The sequence below is a fragment of the Apostichopus japonicus genome, chromosome 7, assembly GCF_037975245.1.
Source record: "Apostichopus japonicus isolate 1M-3 chromosome 7, ASM3797524v1, whole genome shotgun sequence".
Lineage (NCBI taxonomy): Eukaryota > Metazoa > Echinodermata > Holothuroidea > Aspidochirotida > Stichopodidae > Apostichopus > Apostichopus japonicus.
Window position 1 is genome coordinate 2645488 of NC_092567.1, and position 22727 is coordinate 2668214.

The 22727-nt window shown below is 36.2% G+C and overlaps 2 protein-coding genes across 11 annotated transcripts in view; one reads left to right on the forward strand and one right to left on the reverse strand.

Annotated features, from left to right (window-relative positions):
• Positions 1-22727, forward strand: part of LOC139969995 (uncharacterized) — a 958452-nt gene that overhangs the window by 352188 nt on the left and 583537 nt on the right. The gene's annotated exons all lie outside the window — the stretch shown is intronic.
• Positions 1-22727, reverse strand: part of LOC139969970 (uncharacterized) — a 395025-nt gene that overhangs the window by 77932 nt on the left and 294366 nt on the right. The window contains exons 9-10 of one of the 5 annotated variants that reach the window (XM_071975447.1): positions 16539-16600; positions 6640-6675 (exon numbers count right to left, since the gene is read on the reverse strand). The exons of 2 other annotated variants lie outside the window; for them this stretch is intronic. In XM_071975447.1, the coding sequence (XP_071831548.1) occupies positions 6640-6675; positions 16539-16600 (98 nt within the window). Of the gene's footprint in view, positions 1-6639; positions 6676-16538; positions 16601-20298; positions 21497-22727 lie in introns of those variants that run through there. 2 more of the 5 variants (XM_071975452.1, XM_071975451.1) reach the window with 2 other exon arrangements.

Genomic DNA, 22727 nt, shown 5'->3' on the forward strand with positions numbered 1-22727 from the left:
AGTTACTCATTCTTTCTAACATGTACTTCTCTGTTATCGTTTTGTTTTAAATTTCATTGAGCTAAATTCAAAAGACATAAGTAGTCAATTTGTTAATTGTTTCTTCAACTTGATCAACAATGACGTCATCATACTTTTTAAGAAGTTGGCGAAAATGAGGGCGCTGTTTCTCAATAAAAGATAGATCGTGATCAGTGAAGCATATACATCATATTCAGAAATGGTCAAAGGATAACATGTATCTCCCCATCGCCTACCCCTCTAGTCCCCCGAACGACAGCAACGTGACTTGCAAAACATAACAGGTTACATGTGTACCCTTTAGCGCACAAAACTAAGTTGTTGAATATGAAGCATATTAAAGGATGACTTTAAGCACAACATTAATGTTGTTATGTCGTAGACCACTGGCATTCAGTCTAGGTTGCTTTTGCTATAACATTTTGTTGAATTTTGAGACAAGTTACTTTGAACAGCTGAGTTAAAGGTAACTGGTCTATATAGTATAATACGGCGACAGTTATGTCAGTTCATCAAATACAACACAAAACACAATGGGATGAGAGACTTTTATGTCCTCAAATAACATGTTAACATTGAAGTACAAATTCTACACGGACAAATGTTGTTGAAATCATCTAACTATGCTTTGGTGTAAGAACGAAATTACAAAACTAGATTTTGTTGAATTATTCAAATGTATAAATCACATTGTTGACATGACGTCATCATCAATTTAGCATTAAAGGAGTATTCCAGACATTTATCTTACTAAACCAGGAAAGATGAAGAAACATTAATAACACTCCTTTTTTTGGACTATAACAATTAAAGACTGAAATTCCGCCTTAAGTAATCCATTAAAACAGATATAAATAAACAGAGCTCTCTCCAATTTCACTGCATTATTGTAAATGGAATTATTAGTATGATTGTACAACCTAACCTCTCTACAAGATCCATTCACCAGGGGCGTCGGAGCCGGTACGGCAGGTCAGGCGAACGCCGGACCAATATTCACGGCGCAAAAAAGAAAAGAAAAAAAGTAGGACTAAGAAAAAAAAATGGCAAAAAATAAAGAACCAAATGAAACACATATTAAAATGTGTTTCAAAATATTAGTTGGGTGGCAGGGGTCTTGTTTTCAAGCTCTGGAAGTGCCATTTCCTGCAATCTGGGAGAAATTTCTCAAAATTTTCTCCATTACTCTACGAGCCCAACTATGGTGGCGCGTAGCGTATTTTGACCTACCAAACGTCCCCCCGATAATTATGATAGAGGGCCACACTCTGATCTGCCGTACCAATCCCAAATAGCTTCCGACGCCCCTGTTCATAATGAATGTCAAAGTTACAGTCTTCATCAAGTCACCATTACATTCTCTTGAGAATATAGGCATTTGATGACGTCACAATCAGACAAGACTAGTTGCATGTGTATTATACTGGAGCTCTATCTGGAACTGTTTGTAGTATTTGGTAGATATTAACAGTTTACAACATAAACTCTTTCTTTGATCCTTTCTCACTGAAATTACTGCCATCGTTTTGAAGATTGAGTGAATGACGTCACAGTCCTGCCGATGATCGGCAATGCCAGATGAACATATATTATGCATTGAGCTGTAATATAGAGATAAAATTACATTTGTATTAGGTAATAATGCTTTGATAATAAATGGGTCGAGCATAATACTTATTAGTAGAACAATGGAGAAGTAAAACATAGACAACCCCCACCCCCGCAAAAAGTGCCAGCAATACCATGATACAAACAGTATAATTTAACCCACCAGCTAAACAAAACACCACCCCACAGGAAACAAGCGAACTATGTTTATGTTATCACTCATTTTCATACATTAGTCAGGAACCAGCCCGGTAAATACAAAAGATAATAAAACCAATTGTAGTTGAAGCAGTTGATATTAGTGATCAGATAAGATGAGAAAATAAAAGCTATAGGAAAAAAATCTGGTTAATGATGGAGATTTGTTTATATAAATTTAGATTTTACAATTAAAAATAACAGACACGTTCAATATTAAGAAATGCAATGTTAAATACTAAGATAGAGAGTATTCAGCTGTATTGACTTACCGTTACTTGAACCTTGCCAGGCTTCTCTGGTAACTCTCCTCATGGAAGCCCTAAACAAGAGGGACAGTATAAGTAATGATATGTACAAGATAATATAGAAAAAAAACCAATGCAGTATATAGTTAAATGTTGTAAATATTTATCATATGCATACATATTAAAAGTGTTGTCTCAGAGATAATCGATTCATGTTACAACAAACTTTGCATGTTTCAAATGTCTTGGAAATTGTTGTCCTGTTCATTATTATTATTTCAGTTATTATTTTAGGGATTCCTAACGAGTACGTCTTGCGAATATTTTGTTACTGAACATGATATACACATGACGGCTAAATCCATGAAACCATGGTCACCTATGATGTGTTCGCTCTGATTCCATGCTCGAAAGGATTTGTGAAGATTGAATTCTATAAAAAAGTTCTACTGTTTGCTTGAAATATTCCAAATAAGTATATAAATAACAAAATGAATAGCATATGTCAACCCATATTGACTCACAGCACGAGGATATAATCCTTTCCCAATCTATATATGAGATTTCTGTGTAAAACAGTATTACTGTACATGAATCAGTTCACTCATCGCCACACCCCATCCTCTTCCCTTCTGGTAACCATCAAATGACCTATTCAGGGGATTTCCCCTTGATATAACGATGACTCAATCAATGCAACCCAATGTACTATCACACATCGGTGCGATGCAGGGAAATGTTCCGTCCTGTTTATAAGCTGATCCCGTCTAGCTGAGTAGCCATTTTCAATTAAATTGCAAAGTTTAACATTCTCATCATTATGGAAGTTCGACAATTCCTTCAAATATTAATGTAATCGTTACAGAAACATATCCAAGTCACTCAGCTCTCAGTATGTGCTTTTCTTAAGAATTCATAAATGTAGGAGACACACTATTGGACATTGACTCACGTGATCATGCAATAGCAAGGTGAGAGTTCAAGAGATGGTGAAGGGGGCAGCATTCTTAGGGTGTTAACATGACCAGTTTACTCCATTCTGAAGGTAAACTGATCCATAAACGTGGTTTATATATTCCCAACTGGACCAACCCCTCTCCCTTCTTCCTCTAGAACTTTGAAACCAATCGTAACATTTTTTTGTAAAAGTTAAGTAAAATGTTGGGTAGGCCGTGTCACTATATGACGTTCCTTTAATAAGAAAATACCCTGAATTGTTCATTATTGACATATAAGGGGATACTTAGTTTAGTTGGTTCTCTTGACCATGATAAACCGGGTTCTGCTTTATGTTTTGTTTTGATGGAACTTGTGTTATCATTATATTATTTTATTTTCAGTGGAAAGCTATTAACATTTTAGGCGTTAATTATAAATGCATATTATAGTGTGAAATACTATTAACAGTTTAAGTGTTAAATGCGAAAGACAGAGTCTTTCTTGCTGGCGTTACCTAATTTTCCAAAGCGATAATTAAATCAACCAGTATAAATAACCGTCCCAATAACACTAGGTTACAGATGAGCGGTGGAAGAGGAAGGGATGGGGGGAGGGCGGGCGGACTCAGCCGATGTTCAGGGGTGCTGAAAGCGCTACCCTGTGAATGTTCCTACGGTCAAGAGCTTGCTTAATACACATGGTCAGTGGTCTTGTTGGACCCGGAGACATTGTACCTACGAAGCCTTAAAATCTCCTGAAATTAAGTTTTAAAACTATTTGATGCATCCCGAGACCCCAATGCGAAAATATACACAACTATAGTGATAGAAAATCACTGTTCCGAAAAATAATTCGCGATCATAATAGACTCCTGTACCCTTCCCGTAACATCCGGGCATCTCTGTTTACCATGGTACCATTGCCTAGGAACCTGTTAGGTTGCTGGTATAGTAGGGCTAATAGTAACAGTAAGACTTGATCTCGTTTTGTTTTTGAGAGGTATGAGAGAGATGGGAGAGATGGGAGAATTTGAAGAGATAGTAATAGTGAGTGAAGAAGAGAAAACGATTTGTTTTGTGGACAAAGAGGATCAAAGTTAAAACTCTCTCAAAACAAGAATTTGAAAGCCAGGTTACTTTCTCACAAGTCCGGAACGATGAATGAGATATCAAGATACTTGGAAGCTGTAACACATTGTAGACAATACGAACTGGAAACACTTTTGGTGTCACGTGGTGCAAATTATTGACAGATATATGTTTTATATGCTCATTTTTCGCTCTATTGTTTTGACTTTACAATGAACGTGAATCCAGTGTTAACCATATGAGTCTCATAATTAATCGAAATTAATGTCTCGTGAAACACGAATTACCTACTTTTATTTCTTATTATATTGTTAGTTTCTCTGTACAGTATCAGTATAGCGTTTCTTAATTCAAAATGAAAGGTAATCCGGACGTTGAAGGGTGAAACTGACCGCTGTTTATGAAAGTATTGTAAACGTTTTGACGGGTTAATGTTCGACATCCAAGGGCAATTTGTTTCCTTTATCCATTAACATGAAAATAGCTACAGATCGAGGTAATTAATTAATATTGTTCCTGTGTCTCCATGGTTACACCTTACAGTTTTGTCCAATATTTCTATAGACCCCATATGTCAAGATGCATTACAACGATTTTAACTATGAGTGACTTCTTACACTTCGCCGAAGAAAGTTGGTGGACAAAAGACGTCCATGAAGAGGGATGGGGTGGGGTTAATTTAAATTTTCATCTATAACTTTGGGTAACAAAATCTAGTTTTAAACAACTAAGTCGGACGAATCCTCCCTTTCCCACCGCCTTGAAACAATGGAACTACCAGCCGCTAGTTGTATGCCTTTCAGGAGAAAAACTTCATCACGTCAACTCATCCGTCGCATGCATGGTGAGTAAACACCCAATTTCCCTTAGTAAAATTTCGTATACACAATGCGTTATGTAGCAGTAATACACCTTAGCTGCAAGTGTACGCTGACGTCGTATTTGAAGATAATTTAAAGAGACCTACGAGGAAAGATAAAACGTGCCTTGAAATCAGCTTTTATGTTCAATCTGAACAAACGTTAACATTATACTAAACGCCCATAACAATATTATTTGTTAGCTGGATAAGTCAGACATATAACGTAACAAATTGAATTAAACAGCAAAATGTAACCTCCTTAGTTGGTGTTATATGAGTCACCTGTTTGTAAATGTGTTTAGGCAACGACATGTTAATGATCAATGTTTTCATTTATTTTCCAAAATAAAATTTCATGTAGAGGAAAAACTATGTATAATTTTAATTCATTGCTAGCTCATGTTGACTAACATTAGAAAGATTTTGTACAATATTCAGAAAGTGGCTTTCATTTTTCAAAAAAAAAAACAGACTAAAAACCACCGTAAAAACAATTAACTGTACCAGGTTGTGCTAATAAATAGTAAATTAATTGAGATATGAACCAGCGTAAACCATCTCGAAATCTTACTTGAGGCTTTGAACTGACACACATTTGGGAAGTATATTGCTCAATAAATGTATGTTTTAAGTTTATGTTGGAAGAGAGTCAACTCTCATACACGCAGCTTCATCCAAATCACTAGAGTGTCGTTAGCTACCTACACCATTGTGTTCATGTCTTTTATATAAACGGACCCAAACTGGAACTTACTTGATGCACCCCTCCTCCATTTAATCCACTCTATAAGGGATTACAGCATGACGTCAGCACTCAGTCACTAAAACATCAACCGTTCATTACTACTAGTTTCCTTACATGTCATATAACAACAGTTGGCTACCAGATAGTGATTTTATGACACAGTGTATATGCTCTCGTTTCACCATAATTCATGATGCTATCACCCAACGGATACCCTCCTAAACCATCCCCAACTCCTCCCCGACCCCAGGGAATGATTTTATTATATTAAAAAATACCGGAATAGAGATTTATGGTAGATTTGAGTATAGACTTCTACAGTTAGCCCTTTGTGTGTAGAGAAAACTGTTACCCTATAAAAGTGAGATTCAAAATGTTTATTTTTTTTATCAGTTCCTTTCACGATTAATAAACTGTGAAAAAAAAATCTCGGAGAAATTAATGAACAAAGAATTTTCTACAAGAAATTTAAACTATCTTCTTGATAATTTTTGAATTGCTAACGAATTATGATATGCACATCAGCAGAGTGAAATAAAATAATCATGTAGCATCTACCAGCGGGAGGGGATTGACAGCTTAAAAGTTATTTTCCAATATTGTGTGAAGCTTGTAACGCTCCATAACATCTGACTAAACCTTGTAGTATATAAAAGTCTATCGTTTCTTTGTTTACCATTTCTTTGACCATGTGTGCGGAAGGAAGATTATTTAGGCCGCATCTAAACTTGAGACCAGTGCTATCATCACAACTGCCCTATCTAAATTCTATGTTCGATAAACTACAATTGTATATCTTTCCCCTGATGAGAAACAAAGTCTAGTATTCTTTTGTCTTATTTCTTTGTTTCACATTAATGAATACCTCTTTGTCTGCTATTAAAATTACCGTTACTAATTAACAGGAACACGAATCTATGTTTCTCTTACCTCTTCTCCTGGTAGATTGCCACTTCTGTCACATGCCTGAAAGGAAGAGAAATGTTATATTTATGAGATTTTGATATTGAATTTCACGTAAATATAATATAGCGAAGCAAAAAAGTAAAAGTTAGAATGATATATCTTCACTAATATCACAGTAAACTACTATTGGCAGGTAAACGCACATCTGCATTGAACACCCTAAAGTCAATATAGGAGATAGACTCATCAATGTAAGATGCTCGGACTTAAAAAGATGAATACATCAGCTTTATAGGGAAAACATACTTATGTTCAAAACCGTCATCGAACACTGAGTGTCAGTAAGTGACGTCATCAAACACTGAGTGATGTCATTAAACACTGGGTGACGTCAAAATGATGAACTTCTCATGAGAAGGGAAAAGAGGGTAGTATTATAAAGTAGACCCCAGAACATCGTGGTTGGATCGATGTATGGCCAAAAAAGGGAAATTTTGGTGAGCCCACAAAGCATACTATTAGTTACCCCCCTCATTCCTCCCCCTTTGTCTTAGATATTTTGTTTCTATTGTATTGTTGATCGTGAAGACATATCCATGACAGTTTGGGAAATTCAGTTGTATGATGAACACGAAAAATAAGAGCCACGAGGGGAGAATCTAGACTAGTCTAGATCTGTTAGACCGAGACAAATCATGGAATATAATAATCCCTGCACATATTGCTTTCTGTCTAAATTTACCCTGGGTGTGTGTATGTTTAATTGGAAGTTTTTACATGCGAACATAATAAGTTTTCCAATAGTTGACTCTCTCTCTTCAACGTTAGACAAGGAACATTTAGACCAGGAAGCGGCTGTCTGTAAATTAAGGAATATTTAGAGTGTGTTTATATAACCGATACCAGGCGCGTATCCAGCCAGGATTTTCTAACCCGGGGGGCGCGAATTACTATCTAAGCGGAGCGCCACCATCGGTTGGCGCGCAGCGTACAAGAAAATGTTCTGGTTTTGATACCCCCCAGATCACCGGAAATAGCACCTCTCGGGCTTGAAAATGAGCAACCAGATGCACACTTTTGCCTGAGAACCAAGTATTTCCCAAAAGTTTTTTCCATCCATAACCTTTTTGAAGATTGTCACCAGTCACACATCATGTTCGACCTGATTGCATGTCCTATGGATCATTGCTTTTGTAGGTGATTCTACGTCTGGGCCCACAATATCCGAAAGCCCCACTTTTGAAGGATTTAAGCCCATTATTTGTTGATAATTTGAAAATTCCCATTTCTCGTGAATAAAATCACTTGAAAACATACCCATAATGTTGCAAAAAATTCAATCTATGGACAAGCAATATAGAAAAACCTCCTTGATCCCCTAACAGACAGGTCAAAATTATCTCCTTGGTAATTAAAATAAAGTTCTAAGCTTGGTTGACATTACTACTGCAAAAGAGAGTTTTGACATAAATGGATCTGTATGTGATTTTTCTCCATCTACATAAGACATTTGGTTGTTTACATAGCATCCAGCGGTATACTGTGCAACTTTGATGGACCGTGCTGTACACTATGCCATGCACTGTAATGACCGATGCTTGGTTATATGATATTGGCATCGATATGTAGAACGCGCGCGAAGCGCGCGAAAAATTTTTGCTTTTTTCGGGCAAGTCATTACAGCCCCCAAATCCAATTGGTCTCCTACGCCTTTAACTACACACATAGACAGTTTTTGAGGCTGTTCATCGTGGAACATGCATTCAATGCTCACTGATATGATGTTATATCTGCTCTTTGCTTTACAAATTCGAACAGGTGTGTAGCGAGTAATTGCCAAGGGAGGGGCGAAGCCTGTAGGCAAACTATCTAAGCGAAGCGCCACCTTGAGTTGGCGCGAAGCGTACAAGAAAATTTTTGGCCGAAAATGCCTCCCAGATCGCTGGAAATGACACTTCCCAGGCCTTGTAACTTGCATTTAAGCATTTTCTATTTTGAAATTACTAGCGATGTCATAACGAAAATTTGCTCGGGGGGGGGTCGCCCCCTTCCCGAAATGCGTCATGTACCCCGACGACTCGGTCGAGTTCAAGACCAGCCACAGTTGGTTCCATATAGCACAATTGTACAATTGTTTAAGGCGTCCATACACACACACACGTTATGATAGACCATATATAGTATTTACATAGATACATTAGTGAGAGAGGAAAAATGGAAACGTCAAAAATGGAGTTGTCGGTGTAAGGGGTAGGGTGAGGCGCACACCCACTCCGTAATCCTTGATCTGTCACTGGCTACCCTGTGTATATTATAGGGATCAGCGCTTTAACTATGACTGTTCCTCTTTCTCTTCCCGAGGTCTTGGCTATCTTCTACTCCCTCCTTTTTTCCTTTTTCTCTCTTTTTTCTTTTTCTTTTCCCTTCCTTCCTCTCCTCCTTTTCTTTTTTCCCCCCTCCTTTTCCCTTTTTTCTTCTCTTTTTTTCTCTCCTCTTTTCCTTACCCGGGGGGCGCGCGCCCCCAACGCCCCCCTGGATACGCACCTGGATACGCCCTGTGTGTCTATGAGACTAGTATTGGCAGAAACCGCGTGAGCTCGTCAATACTGTGTCTCTATGTATTAGCTGGACTTGGTTTGGGTTGCTCATATACTCTATATAACGCTGTTCGGATTCGAGAGTACCATACTCGAACCAATAGGTCTCGGACTCGGCTCGAGATAAGGAATAATTTCACTCTACTACATCATAGTCTTTCTTATCCAATAATATACAGACATATTGAAGGACTCTGATGGCAAGAGTACTAATAACAATGAGTACCATGTGAGGATACCAAGCCCGGGTGTTGCATTATATTATCGCCAGCACTTAAATATAATTATGAGGATACAAAAGTTAATTTGCCCGGTGGTAAATTTTACAAAATCAACCACATTACTAGGTACTTTGAACACCCCCCCCCCCCTCCCCATCTCCTCCCACTCGGGCCTGCGCTCCTTCGAGATACTGCTTTTTTAAAACTTTATTTAGCAGTTATTCAAAAGACGAAAGGAATAAGACAAATATTTTAAAGAGGATGGTAGAAAAAGACGTTTCTTAAAAATGAATTAAAAACCCTCAATTTAATCTTTTAGTTAAACTTTTAAATAGTTAAACTATTCACCTCTGCTTTAATTTTCCTAGTATGTTAAAGTACATCAAGTTGAAGAAACCTAACTAAACAATCCATTTGTTTCTTAGTTTAAGTTAAACCCAGATCCGTCCTTTCATATATACAGGTAAGCCTGTTTGGACCCATACATTCATATCAGTCAGTCACGTATATATACATTAATCTAAATCAATAATGAAATATAATCAATATGGATCCCCAAAATCCCATTACAACTTAAACTACTTGAACCGAGTCACATTTAATGATTGTTGTATTGCTGCGTTCAGTGACGTCAGACGTAAAGATTCTAGAGATGAAAATTATCCATCGATATTTTCAACAATCAACATTTTTTGTCTGAGACGGTGTGGAAGAGAGGCAATGGAAGCACGATAGATTCATTTCGCTTTATATGTTTTATCTGTCTGAATATTCTCTATTTTAAAATTGAGAATGTTCATTGATTCACAATACAATTACTTCTATAAGGAGAGCACAAAGGGGTCTACATGCAGAGAAAGAAGGACAACAATAATTAGGAAATAGGATGAAAGTGCTGGAGTACGAGCGTGGAAGGGAGACTTTATTTATTTTCATTTATTTGTACCAACCTCGTCACAAGGTTTCTAACGTATATTGTGTATTGTACGATATATATACATCCTGGAGAAATAACTCATCGTCGTTGGACAATTGCAGATTATCATTAAATATAATTGTCGTTACTTTAGTATGGGAACCCGGCCCCAACCCCCTCCCCGATTAGAATATTCAAGGGAGTTGTTTTTCATCTTTGATATGCTAATTAAAAACAACGAATCAAACCATAGAAAGTGTGCCGTCACGATAATTAGGCAATACGTAGATTTGTATGACCAATTGTCTTTATTTGGGTTCAAGTTTACTGAATTAGAATGATTTCCTAAAGTACAACGTGTGCTTACATGAATTACCACTTCATTAATGCGCACATACATATCTAAACATTTACAGTTGCACAAGATTTCGTTTCATGTTCAGTTAATAATAAAATACAACAACGGGTATACGGCTGATTTAGGAATACATGAATATGTTTCCAAATCAGACGTAAGGGCTTTGAAAGAGAGGAGTAGGGACAGTTTATAATAAAATATGGAAAGTAGTTTTCTAGCACAAACATAAAGTTGAGCAAAATACAAAGCTTAGGATTATAAAAGGGTGATGAAAACTGTGTAATATCATCACGAGGGTTTCTAACGTATACTGTGAGCCTAACAGGAAGTATACCACTTGACAACATGTAACATTGCAATGTCGAGCGAAATGAAGATCATATCCTAGATTAACGCTCTGACCTACCGTGACCTATATTATATCATTATGTTGCATACCTCACTGATCTGTAACAGTTTAAACAAATCTAATAAAAAAATATATATATTTTATGTCAATATCTTAAAGTTAGAAAATCATCAAGATTAGTTTGAATTCTCTATAGCTATGCATACTGTAGCACTTTCATACATGTAAACAAACATGTCTTAGTCCGGAGCGACTGCAACGGAATACCTACAGCGATATAGACTATATGACTATGTGTGGTCTGTTATACCAGACAGTCGTATCTGTAAATCAGCTTAGTCTGTACTTAAGGCAAATCCCTCTATGACATCGTCAAAGGTGATGTTTTAGATGTAGCATTGATTATACCATTTTTGTCGCGAGGGATAATTCTTACATCAATAATGGTGTATCAAAAAAAAAAAAATCAGATTAAAAATCCCCATAATTATAATCTGCAACATTTACAACTCTTCCGTTAACTAATTATTCCTTTGAGCGTTTTGATTGGACAATTCCTATTGGTTGAGAAGACATGAACTATTCGTATGGAACACCCACTATATCCTGCACTTACGGTATTTTAGACCCCGGTCACACGTACATTTTCTCAAACATAACGATGGTCCGACCATGGTCCGACCATGGTACGATTTGCATGTGACCGCTCTCTACTATGGTCTGACGATCGTCCGACCATCGTCCACTAAAGATGGTAATTAGCATCATTAGCCCCGAATTAACCATGGTCCGACCATCGTTAGCAGGAATAACCATGCGTGTGACCGCAATTGCGTTGTCCGACTACGCATTTTAGCATAAACACTGACCTCGGCCTGAAATCCCCGATTTCAATCCCTTGACATAGCGACGCGTGCCTAGATACATACGATGTAAACAAAACCAACCTGCACTGCACTGCATACGGTACACTAATACATGTACTGTACATACACACGTACGGTTTCTACCACAAAGCAACACAACAATTAACACTCCAAACAATTCCTTAAGACAACTTGCAATGGCGGCCACTACTCACGGTAAAACCTGGGAGGTACAAGAAGTCCTGACACTAATTGATATATTTTTGGGGGGAGTAGATACAGAGTATGGTGGAAAACCCCGTCAGGAATAAGGAGGTGTTTAGGAAGTGTGCGGAAATGATGGCGAAAGAGGGATACGAACGGACGCATACACATTAGCGTGAGCAGTGCGTGCTGGACTTGCATATCCATAATATTTCGCTGTGTATTACGAAAGTCGGCGAACAGCAGCTTCTTGTCTTTGCAGGAATGCTTCTTCCAATATGTGACGCGTCCTTCGTAATACAAATCCTATACAAATCTAAGAACCAATGAAGCGCTACTTCCATCGCCATCATATACTACTTACATCTAAAAAAAAACGCGAAACATCGTCAAAACCGTGACCCTTGACCGACCCATCGCAACTGCGCATGATAGCTTTGCAAAAGCATAATTAACTCACTGATGCACTGTGTCCGCGAATAAGAATATAGTACAAAGTAGTGTGAGTATGCTACGTGTGACCGCTACCGTATACAGCTTAATATGGTCGGACTATAGTTAAGAAACGATGGTCGAAAGATGCAATTTTATACGTGTGACCGGGGTCTTAGTAAAAGCCAACAGAAATGTACACAATCTTAATATCCTGCCCCCCAAAATGGAATAAAGCCCTTCAGGTTTTTTTTTTTTTTTTGCTTTGCTGTAAAGTTTATTCAAACAGAATGACTTGAATCCTTTTGTAGATTATTTTTAGTAACATAAGTTTTCAACTAATTTTTAATCTTTTGCTTTCTGATATTTATGTTCATATTGATGTACATATTTTTATATTTCCTAGTCTTTGGTTCTCCTATTTATAAATATTTTATATTTATACTGGTGATAACGGAAAGGAAATGAACAATATATGCGCCGGACTTTTTGTAATAGGTTCGAGTTATATATTTCTTACGGAAACTCTAAGTGTATGTTATTTGAACAACGGTATAGCAATATTATAGTAGGAACTATGAATCTGACCGTTTGTATTAGCCTCAGCAGGATTTTAGAATAGAAACAACTTCAGCCCCAATTCTTACATGTATAAGAAGGTGAAGTTAGTATGTATATGTGTTATGACAAATGTGATAGGTGTTATTTAAGTTCCGATGCTGGTTAAGAAACAACCAGGTTTCCACTGAGTTCAAGCATCTATCCTAATTATAAAACTTCATCAAACTGATGGAAGCTTTTGAGTGCTATTTGATGGCAATTAAGTTGAAACTGTTAACAGCTATGTAAATGTTACATCCGTTAAGTTATTCGTGTCATCCAACCATTGCTGTAAATGGATCATCCAGCTTCCCCAAAGGAGAGTCTACTGCCCATATGAGTTGCTTTTTAACAAAATCCAGAAAGCAATATACGACAAAGGCTTAGCATATATATCCGCGACGCAAAAAATAGATTCATGTGCGTGATCTTTCTCAACATTGTGATCTGTGTACAGCGTCACAACATACGTGTCTAGTTATTTGGTTACCATGGTATCTATAGACAACAGAACGAAGCAGTAGTATAACTGCCCCCACATACTGACTGGTATAATGGTATTGTTGTGTAAATATGCGTGGGAATTGATTTAATCACAGCTCCACCGAATCATCGGTCATGATTTACTCCACAGAGCGAATCTGGTGCCACTAAAAATATATTTGCAAATCTTCTTCTACAGTTTATTCCAAATCACGAATATAATATTTTCACAAATTACAAAATAGTCTTCAATTTTCTTTCATTTTAGCAATAAACGTATCACCTCTTCCTTCTTTTATATAAATCGCCAAAATGTCCAGCATTTGCACTCTGGAAAACGGTGAGTCTGATATTCACAAGCAATTTCGTTTATCTATGCACTCAACACACAAATAATAGGCAATAAAACTAGTTTATGTTATGGTTTTAAAACTAAACGAAGAACAACAATGTTGAATCGCGCTGCTACGCATCGGTCACCATATGTTATATTACCAGTTCATCCTCATTTCTGACCTAGAAACTACAAGTATTAAATGTTTTATTCAAATGAGTGTACGTGGAACCGTCGCAGGAACATTTACCTTGATACATCTGAGTTAATAATTGAGTAAGATTGAACTTAGAAGAAAGGATAGTAAAAGTGTACATCTGTACTAGTGTTCTACTGAATGCTGAAATGCTATGCTCGTTTGTTAATTATCATAACGATGCCCGTGATTAACTTACATAATTTTATTATAAACATATATTTTAAAGATATGTATTTCTGTTCACTTTCAAAATTTCAAAAGTTTGTGTCTACGTTTGGAATAAACGTGATACAAAATGTACGTGAGTTTTTCCTGTATTTTACTTGGCGCCCTCAACTCTCCACACAATCCCAGACACTAATGATAAGGTCCAGGTGTTGCAATATAATATCTTTAACAATTGCAGATAATTATCAAGATACATAAACAATTAGCCAACAACAAATTATAAATATTCAACGAGATCATCATTAACAGAGTTGGAACAACTCCACTCCACTCCACCCCCCCACCCACCCTTCGGATCCTGACATATTCAAAATCGTCTAATGTATGTTTGTTTGTGTCCGTTCCAAACACGCGGGAAATAGTACAAATTTGTCTTATATTTATATTTTATAAAGAGATTGCATTTGTTTTGGTTACCATGGTATCCGTACAAGATAACAACGAAGCGGATAAGAGGAGCCACACATATATACTACAGATTTTCTTTCTGTTTTCTAATTTGTTCCCATTGTACACGATTACAATGATCCTTATCCCCCCGCCCACCCCCGGAGTCCTTGAAATGTCAGTAATTAAAATAGCTCCTCTTTCCTCCATATATACAAATGACCAAGATCATGGCAAGCATTACCATTCAGAAGAATATACCAGAGTGTATTGGTTTCAAATAAAAACCAGACCCGTCCTTTCATTATGTCTAAGCCTTCTTGGACCCACACACTTATGTCAGTGACGTATACACTAATCCGGATAAATAATAATTTAAGCAAGTGATCCTTCTAATCCCCTGAAGCTTTCTAAGCAACACAGTTAATTTATTAGCAAGATTTAATTCACAAGGAAGAATACCATAATGGATATTTTAAAGTTCTGTATTTTGTGTTGTTTTTGCTACAATATGCTGGTAACAAACTTAGCCGTAAAAGGAAAGATAAGGACCTTGAAAACTTAATGTTACTTTGTTTCACCAAATCACACCAGGAAAGATGAGAGTAGGCAGAGATATTAAAGGTTTGAACACAAACAAATGAAAAATGACATTAAATTTGTCGGACAAACTATTGTCTGAATCTGATTAAACGATAAATACCTCACTAGTATAAGTAACATTCATGTGATTGAAACAACATATTTAGATCTCTTACTTAGTTGCAGGTTAGTCCAGTTATGTGTGAATATAATATGGATTGGTCAACGATATAAAATATTACGTAACATGCAGCTTTATTTACTTTATTAAAACGTTTACGCGTTGACTTAATTCTCAACATTATTTGAGTCAAACACTAAGAAAGTATAGAAATCAACTTAAAATAAGTTTTTTTTAGTCAAATTTGACATACATCTGTTCCTATTACTAACTTCCAAATTTTCCCCATCACCATCCTGTGCATTTGACCAATTCGTAAAAGTACCACAGAAATTGTTAAATTTAATTTGATTAGTAATTACCTGAATCAACACCAACAATTTAATGTAATATATCTGTTAGTGTTATAATGCTGCATGGAAGACCCACGTTTCACACCATCAGAAAGAACTAAAGACCTAAACATGACCAATTAAAACCAGGGAGCTGGTACAGTAAGATACATGGTCAGTTAAACGGACTGTTACGACTGTTGTTATGTGTTTTGATGAATAATTATACAGAAATTACAATAGCAGACCTGTTCAATATGATTTATAACATTCTACGGTTTCATCTCAGAATAAACGTGAAGTTCATAGGACACAAATTCACAACCTTGAATATTAATAAAACGGCATGTGTCAAAAAGATTGTACAATATATAGTAAACATTTCCAAAAGTCAATCTTTTAGCTATAGCTATATGGAAATTGTACATAATATAGAACTAATGAGATTCATTTAGACCATGTTCGCACGCAATATTCCACCCGCTCTCTCCCCCCCCCACCCCATGGAAGTAGGAGCGGGAAGGTATCTGAAAATTCTTTCTTTACGTCAGAATTTGTAATATTACCAGCAACACGTAAACGTCACAGACAATGTATCACTGTATTGATGTATTTACACTTAATGAAAACAGTGCTAGGGCAGCATAACGCAAACAAGCTGACCAGACTTGCATTATGAGCAATAGCTGAATGAAAGGTGATCAAACTCTTTACCTGCCATTGACCGGTTTGTAGATTCAGACGACGATCCTCGTCATGGACGGTAGTATTCCAAACTGACGGAAAACATAAAAGAGAGATATGTTAATGATTAGTGCATACTTAATCTTTGTTGATCTTGAATGAAATCATAAACATTATATTCAAGAGATTTATGTTGGCTCTCGATGATAACTTCATATTAGCTGAGTAATCAATCTGGTTGATTTCTTAAGTTTGATCTTATTAGTTTGCTATCATTATCATATCAGTAATATAGCTGATCAGTTTACAATCCTTATATCTCAGTAAGATTACCGATCAGTTTACTATCATTATCATCTCGAATACGTCAGGAATACGTTATTAGAGTGTCAGAAAATGAAGTCCAAATATCGACGGTTTAGAATATTCTAAATAATGCACAAACTGACTTTGACTTCGACTTCATCGTCTCCGAATCTCTCTCTAAGCTGTTATCACGGGATACGTTAGTAGCTATTATACACACGTCTGTCAAAAATTGTAAAGCATTTAATTGATCGGGCAAACGTGTTGTTTACACTAACTACTTTTGAGATTGATCAATGATGACATTATCAGCAGTGACTTCACTCCACCATTATCAATGAGATTCTCGATGTGTCCTTTAAACACAGACCAATTAAAGAGCGTACACTGTGTTAGAGTCTGAGAAATAATGTTGAGGGGCGGAGGTAGAGAGGTTTGCATGTATTTACATTACTATTAATTTAAAAACTGAATTTAGGTAGAATCTTATTATAGATGTGGTATTGTACAGAGAAATGAAACATTTGATTGCTCGTGATGTTTGTAAAGCTACCCGATTTCAAGATATTCAGCATTATATAACAACGCATTAGTGATGTCATCAAATACCATGAAAACTAATAATTTAAATATTGATGATAGAAAAAGATTAAATGTATTTGTAATTACTTAATTGAGTTAAATTACGGAGCTACAAGACTGGACAAATCATCTGTAACTAACTGCACGTCCATAGTTTCACTGTTATGATTCACTTACATTACTTGTGACGTTATGACAAATGCTCGTTTCCATTAAACTCAAGAAACACGTAAATATTTTGAATAACCACGATAATTCCTTTTCATCAGAGACTACCATAGCCTGAAGCATAGTTGCATCCATGATAATTTGCATGATCCAAGCGGAGGATGAAAAATTTCTCTTGAGCATTAGTTTTATTTAATGAGTAAAAACAGTCTAGGTCTGAGTCGGGTACCCGAATACCCGGGTACCCGACTTAACATTCGAGTACCCGAATCGAAAACACACAAAACGGGTACCCGTTTTTTGAGAGGGGTGCGCGTAATTGCTACGCGATTGCTTTCATGATTTCACGCTTTGATTAATCAAGACACGCGAATACAGAAGATTAATTCAATGAAATAACTTTCTTGTAAATGTAGATGGCTGTTTTAATTGCTTAATATTTCTAGTTTTAGCCATTGGTAATGGTTCTTTTTCCTGTGTGGATAAAATCATTCAACACTGAAAACGAAAATATTATACCGGTAAAAACTAATCAAGATTGAAATATTTAATTCATCGCAAGAGCAACTGTGTACGTACAATACTATAATACCTCTTCAAAACATAGCACATGCCTTCTAAACAATTGCCGATTTGCAGGTAATTAAAAGTTGTTAACAAGGCTACGCTTCCGTGTGTGTGCGTGTGTGTGTGTGTGTAAAAAACCGATGTGGTCATAGGCTAGCATGTGGTCGAAGATAGCAGTAATAATAAAGTATTCCATAAATAGTTCAGTTCCAGCTAACTGTCTTACAATTTGAGATAACAAGCAGATGGTTAGGCTAGATTTCCCCATTGACTTAGGCTGGTGGTTGGCTACCATGTGGTCAAAGATAGCAGCAATAACGAAAGTATTCGGTGAATATTTTAGTACCAGCTAACTGCGACACAATTTGTGGGTTTGTGATTTTTGGCTTCTATGTGGTCGGTGATTTCTGGTGATTTTACGCAAACGTAGTCTATCGAGTGCACGTATCGTTGTTGTTATCAAGCAGCTAGCCTATCTCTGGTAGTCCATAGCAAGTGCTTTCCTCTCACAGTTATAGCTACTGTATACGTTCGTGCATATGTAAATATTGGAATTCTCAAAATTGCTATATTTTTTCATTCATTTATTAATAGAAGGAAATACTGCAAGGATATTAACGGGATGTTAAGATGGATTATAGACGGGATAACAAAACAAATAAAATCGCGACTTTTTATTAAACGTTTATTCCAAATGCGATCGTGTATCGATGAATCGCTACACAGTCACAGCCGTAATGTATGTATAATTTCAGTTGAGAGCTGAAATTTATTTACGGCACATCCCGTATTGGCAATTTTTTACATGCGTGATTTAAAATAAAAAAAAAACTGCGGGAATGGCGCAATCCCGCGGCTAATGCAAACCCTGGATCGCAGTAAAAGAAACAGTCGGAAGTATTTTTATGCAAGGTTTTTTTTTCTTTCCATGTCCATTTGTATATTTATTACACATCAAAACATGAAATTCAGTTGTTCATAACAACAGTATATAGTATTGCTTGAAAACGTATATTTCGGAGATGTAATGTAAGGTGGTATAGTGAGCTGCCATGTATGTACATTTTACATTTTGTTTGACTAGTGACGTATATAACATTACAGCAAGACGCACATATACTGTAGCTCTTCAGTAAAATCACCCCCAAGCACACTCCCCCCCCCCCCCCAAAAAAAAGAGATACCATAACAACCAAGAGTAAATAGCACATGAGCAAGAAGCGCGGTGTGAAGTATTTATACCTGCCCTTCTGCACCCGACCACTCTCGCCTGTATTCGTTTCTTCTTAGTAACACATTCGTTTGGCTTTAATTCACTTAAAAGACTACAATGAATCCTATAACGTCTTCATTTTTTTAGACGTATGTAGACAAGATGGTGGACCATACAGTTGAAAACATTTAAAAAAATACATTAATAATCTGTTCTTTTATTTAGGCGTTGACCGATGAATAAAACTACTTGAATTTTATCTGAATCCCTCTCTTAACCACTACTTGCAAGATTATTGGTTACTCTAATATTTGATTTTTCTTGATAACAGTTTAGCATCTCAGCGAAAATCAAACAAAAATGTTAAGTTTAAACTTTGACAGATAACACGCGGTAAATGGAATAAAGTATACATCGTTACCTCATTAAGTATATAATATCGATGTAACACTATAACGAACGATACACAAAATGTATATTGATGACTTGTACATTAAACTAGTACTCATCTACAAAGCATAGCGCCTGCACATTTCGATTGTATGCAGATTAAAAAGCAGACTAAAAATGTAAATTATATATTTTTCTTTGATAGTTTATTATGTTATTAAAGGGTGTTTCCGGAAGCTGCATAATTTTTAGATAGGGTTATCAGGAAGAATTTTACTTCAAAATTTAACAAAACTTTTCTGAGAGCTCAAGCGGGGTCAAGGGGCTTTCTCTGGAATATATTTCAAGCCCTTGTTGGTTCCACGAGGGGAAGCCCCCTGAAGTTTTTGAATTTGGTGATATCCCTTGTTCTCTCGTAGCGCGTTTATAGCACTCACACACAAAACAGATAAATTATAGTTAACAGAACAGATAGTAAACAGATAAATTATAGTTATCTATAATGTATTCCAATCAGGCTGGTGGGGTCCGCTGGACTTTAGCTGCACCCTTTGAAGATATTTTTCGTTCTCTTGAAGAAATTTTGAAACACACATATATTTAGGAGAAGAACTCAATTTTCGGGGTATAGTAGTGTTAGGCACCAGTTGGGGGGGGGGGGGTCAGGGGGCGTAGCTTATGAAAGCTGCTTCATTTTATTAGCCAAATATTATCCAAATCTGGGGAAATATCTAGACGTAAGGGAGTAACAGACAGGCCGATTCTGTTTTCTTTTCTTTGTTTTTTGTATTATAACTCTTACTTTCGTAAGTGTATAAATGAAAAAAATAAAATATTGTTTCAAATTAACATATAGTTCTAAATGCTTTCCCACATATCATTACTCACATTTTATTTGTACTATTATTTTTTCTAAGCAAATCAAGCATGAATGTTAATGTTCGCCAATACATGTAGATTGTACTCTTTTCCAGCGCCGATCAAGGGGGTGGTGGGGTGTCTCCCCACCACCCCCCACAACCCCACCACCACGCATTTCAAACTAACTTAAAATAATTAAAACACAATATTGCGGTTACACTTAGATATTGGACATAAGTCAAGTCATATAAGTCAATCTATGCCTAAGAAGATATCATTTGAAGTCTAAACTTTCCTTATTTTGGGGAAAACAACAGGTGTGGATGTGTTTATATGTGTGTGTTTAAATGCGTTTGTCTAACAGAGGGGGGATGTTGACAGACCCCGAGGGGCACAAAATAACTCCAAAACCTTACACAATCATTGTCACTGTGTAATTTAGATGTTCAAAGTGTATGATACCACTACGTTTTGGAAGAGATTCAAATCATTGTTGGGATGGCTACTCACAAAACATCTTATAGTGCAGTGATCTCGAAGGGGCGAAATGAAAGGAACATGACTTATCTCTTAAATCAACCCATCGTAGCAATATTAAGTGTTGTTACATTTCTATTATTCAGTTCGTTGTTTACTATCACAAGACTTAGTTTTAGGTGTCTCCTTCATATAAACTGGCAATCATGTGTTGCTGATTCATTACTCTATTGTATGTGAATCAACAACAATCAACAAGTCAAAAGAAATTTACATAGTTGGTAAAAGCCTTTAATTAATTGTAAGATATTTTAAGTGTGTCCATTATGACGTCATTGTGACAATACCTTTCACGTTTCTTGATTTCAAGGATGATGGAATGGATCCAATCGGAATAGTGTCTGGCAGATCGTATGTAATAAACCTATGGAGAGAAGTAGAGTAATCATCGTGTAAGATGTAGAAGACGTAGAGGAATGTCCTCCTAGTCAGGTTTATTGTTTACTAAATCAATGAAGATAAACAAAGTAAACAACACATAACAAGGAAATTAATCACATCAGATTGATCATTATGATCAGAATGAATTATCATCACAAGTATTGTGTTCAAACAATTCTACGAAAAATAAACTAGAATGGAAAGAGTATTGTAGATAATGATAATAGTTGGAACTGCTGTATGTAAATTGTATGTGGTTGATATTGTGAAATGTATAGCCGTCCACATTATCAGAATTGGCTAAACTATTTATATTTTTACATTATCAATTAAGATAAAGTTGTTCAAACATGTAGAAATACAACATTGTACAGAACAAACGGAGAAATCGAAGTCAATCCTTGCAACAACCGCTTGCCATTTTTCGTTCGGATCACGTGCTTTATATCGTATGTTATTTTCGGCAAATGTATTGATGATATAATTCGTATTCGTGAATCCTCGCTTTAAATGAGAACTAAAATGTCTGAGATTGTTAGAGCTCAGTGGTAAGATACGAAATCTAGAAATAATTAACCTTAAAGCTGAACAAATTGTTTCTTAATCTCAAAAGAGTTTAAGATGCTACAAATTACATATTTCAATGTAATGGCGGGATAACAAACCTACAAAACATACACTAAAACGGAGGAAGAATGTAAGGGAGAGGGGTAGGAGGGTCGAGGACATAGCAGCATTTTCTACTGGGCGAAACAACTGTTCCTCTCGGGTGATTTCAGTAAAAGGTAAACACAAAATGTTACTATTACATGAACAAGACAGGTATACCAAGGATCCTTACCTATTTAAATATTTATTCAATATCAACCTTCAATAATTTTAACAAATTGCACGAGTTATTTCGTCATTGATCCAAATCCAATTTAATAAATATTATAACATTTTTTTGTGGAGTTGATAAGAGTTTCCCAAACCATTTCACAATCAAATCATCGTATTCAAATATGTTCTCAATGAAGAGCTGCATGTGTCCAAAATATCCAACTTACTTCATACCTAGTAATTGTTACAACTTCATGTTCTTATTTTTTATTAAGAATCCCAATAATGCGATCTTCGTTGATTCGCAAAAGAAAAGTGTGATTGGAAGGTGGAGGCACAAACACTGAGGTGCAGTGGAGTATGTGACTTTGATTTCACGCAAGAAACCACTA